At 43.6% G+C, this 2,807-nt stretch overlaps 1 protein-coding gene across 1 annotated transcript in view; it reads right to left on the bottom strand.

The window, feature by feature from the left end:
- Pmar_PMAR016759 (protein-s isoprenylcysteine o-methyltransferase, putative) overlaps window positions 1–1,062 on the bottom strand; it is a gene marked incomplete at both ends in the record, with an annotated part of 3,052 nt that extends 1,990 nt beyond the window's left edge. The window contains 3 exons of the mRNA XM_002769928.1: window positions 349–538; window positions 786–888; window positions 931–1,062. Coding sequence (XP_002769974.1) covers window positions 349–538; window positions 786–888; window positions 931–1,062 — 425 coding nt within the window. The remainder of the gene's footprint in view (window positions 1–348; window positions 539–785; window positions 889–930) is intronic.
- Between the last annotated feature and the right edge of the window lie 1,745 nt (window positions 1,063–2,807).

Below are 2,807 nucleotides of genomic sequence, written 5' to 3'. Positions count from 1 at the left end.
CCACTACTGAATAAAGAGCAGTACTGACCGACCAACTGCATGTACCTGGTACATGCCTTATGTTCTACAGGACAAACACTGACCCTGCAGTTGAATCCATATGTCACCTACTGCATTTCTGGTTGAAAAGGTGTTGCATACGGATAAAAATATTTAATAACAGCAATGCTACAGTCACAAAGGCCGTGACCGACGTGCGTTCACTCGCACTGCTCATTGATTTACCCCTAAATCAGAGACTCAGGTTTTTTCATTATTCACAATCCTATCGCCACTCACATATGATAGGGGTAATGCTGTCAGCTAGTTAATATTAATTTGACCCATGGGCTACAGTTTCCCACTTACGTTATACTCTCATGATCCTGGAAACAGTAGTTGCACACGAACTCTCCATAGTGGAAAACGGCCAATGCGCATATCTGCATCGATTCACCCTGGTTCAATCCCTGCACCTTCCCCTCCCATATTACAAAGGCCTGCATTGGTATACACACTCCCATTGCTGTGAATGCAGTAGCAACTCCGAGAAATGTACCTGAGGTCAGTTTACCCAGGTTCAGAGTTCGAATACATAATCGCTTCCTCAGCTGAACTTAGGAGTTTTCTCAGTAACTACAGAGCTCAGGTAGAAGTGTACACAAACCATTACAAATTTCATATTGTCAGTGGCAATTTGTCACCAACACCATGTGCATATTTTCACACATGGCTCAGGGCAGCATTGATATAACTTCTTCTAATTTCACCTAGACTGAACGTAGTGATACCGAATCCCATATTACCGAGCGTGGCCGAGATACATCCAAGTATGATCGGCCCTTTACTATCCGGATTGATTCCCACTAGGCCAAAAACAGCAGATGCAAGGAATGCTATCAGTTCAACCTATCAATGAACTCTAATATATCGAAGAAGTACTTCCCTCACTGAATAGAGAGCCTGCAGGTCTCGTTGCAGCAAGTAGAAAGTAATGACAGCCGCTATGGGAGTTGCCAGCCAGAAAGCTAGTAGCACTGGGAGTAGGGAATAGTCCTGATTCCCCTTCTTTAATTTAGGCATGTTGTTATTGCTAATTTAGTGAACTGAGTGAAAGTGGTCAAAAATCGATACATGACTTAGGATAACTATAATGCGATTATCGATTGCTAACCCCTAAGTACAACAGTGTCGGAATATATATTCGCTTTCCTCAACTGAGCTTACGAGTTTCCTCACTAATCACAAGAATTTATACATGAAGTACGTTAGAAGTGTACAGAAACCGATAAAAATTCCCCAAAATTTATTCAGAATTTCCCTACTGTCACCTACGTACGTAGTTGACCTGGTCAGATTGACCATGTGCATATTTTCCCACACTGTACTCAGTACAACAAGTTGTTGTTGGTAGACGTTACGGACATTATTGATGAGATGCCCGTAGGTCAGAAGCGAAAAATAAAAGATGCCCGTGTAATCAGAAGAATAGTTTCAGAGGTGACATGGATCAGTCTAGCCGTTGGTCCACAAAAGCGCACTATCGCCCTCGTGTTATTATGAATAAAGAACGCTTTTGTAGGTCCCATCAAGCTTTCGGTATAGAAGCGGCGGCGGCCTCACTCTTCAGCGCAAAATATTTCTCGCTCGCCAACAAATTATCCCTCGTAAGATCATGGATTGAATAATAATTGAACGAGGACTAATTTGAACAGTCATCATACCATCACTACCTCGGATCATTGTAGGACTATGATCAATGATATTCCGTGCAACTACATGAACAGCGCGGTCTCTAGAATAGGGCTGCCTTTCTTTGAATAAGGCAGTTCGCAGTCACAATTTGATATGATTCAGAAGAGGAACCATCCTGGAACTTTCACAGTGGAAGTTCTGGACGTAAATCATCAATGAACTCACTGATAGATTAATGATCATTCATACTCGATAATATGGAGCCTATCTTATAGTTGCTGAGAGCGCTTCCGATGTTCCAAGTTCCTCAATAGAGATCCCTAGCAGCTCTTAGTAGCAGCTTCATGGCTGCTTCATGGCTGTTGCCCATCGTCATGTTGCTATCTTAGTCATGCCAGTCATCGACGCATTCGATGGATCGGTGACCGGTCTTTATCAAGTTACTCGGCAGATAATATGGGTCATGAGAGCTCGCCTTCCGTTTTTTTTCCGGAAATCCTAGGAAAAAAGAACAGCCACTCAATCTCACAGCACATGATGATTCTGCATAGTACAGTGCAAACTCTATTGTCCATTGGCTGAGCTCTTTCTCCTCACACATGTATGTGTGTATTGTCGAGTTGTCAGTGCATCGTTGCATCATGGCATGATGATCATGCAACGATTGCATCTGGACTCGTTGCCAGGCCTCGAAATGCGGTGTAGACGAGCGTTCGAATTCAGAAAGGTTTGGTGGACACCATAGCCGGATTCATCGTGAAGGAAATTGCTGAGAAAATTGGGGGTCAGCCTTAATGTATTCTGGATAATGAAACAAGTGATACAACCGGGACTGAGCAGCATGCCTTCCGTGTTCGCTATTGCAGAGGCCAAAAGCTGGTATCAAACTCGTGCTAAATTCATGACAGCAGGAAAGCACCAGGTGAATTCCCGACGGAATGGCAATTTACCATTTTTTAGTCGGACTCGTATAATCCTTAGCGGCACCCAATTTACCCTTTTCCCATCAGATTGTCAATAACGCCACGGATGACTCCAGAAACGTATCTGCGTTAGATACCTCGATATGATTGAGGTTTCGAAAGTGGTCATGTGCCAGATCTTGTCCCGTATGGTGAGGCATCGTGCCACGA

This window comes from Perkinsus marinus, assembly GCF_000006405.1.
Source record: "Perkinsus marinus ATCC 50983 genomic scaffold scf_1104296964394, whole genome shotgun sequence".
NCBI lineage: Eukaryota > Perkinsozoa > Perkinsida > Perkinsidae > Perkinsus > Perkinsus marinus.
This window is presented reverse-complemented; position numbering and strand designations above follow the sequence as displayed.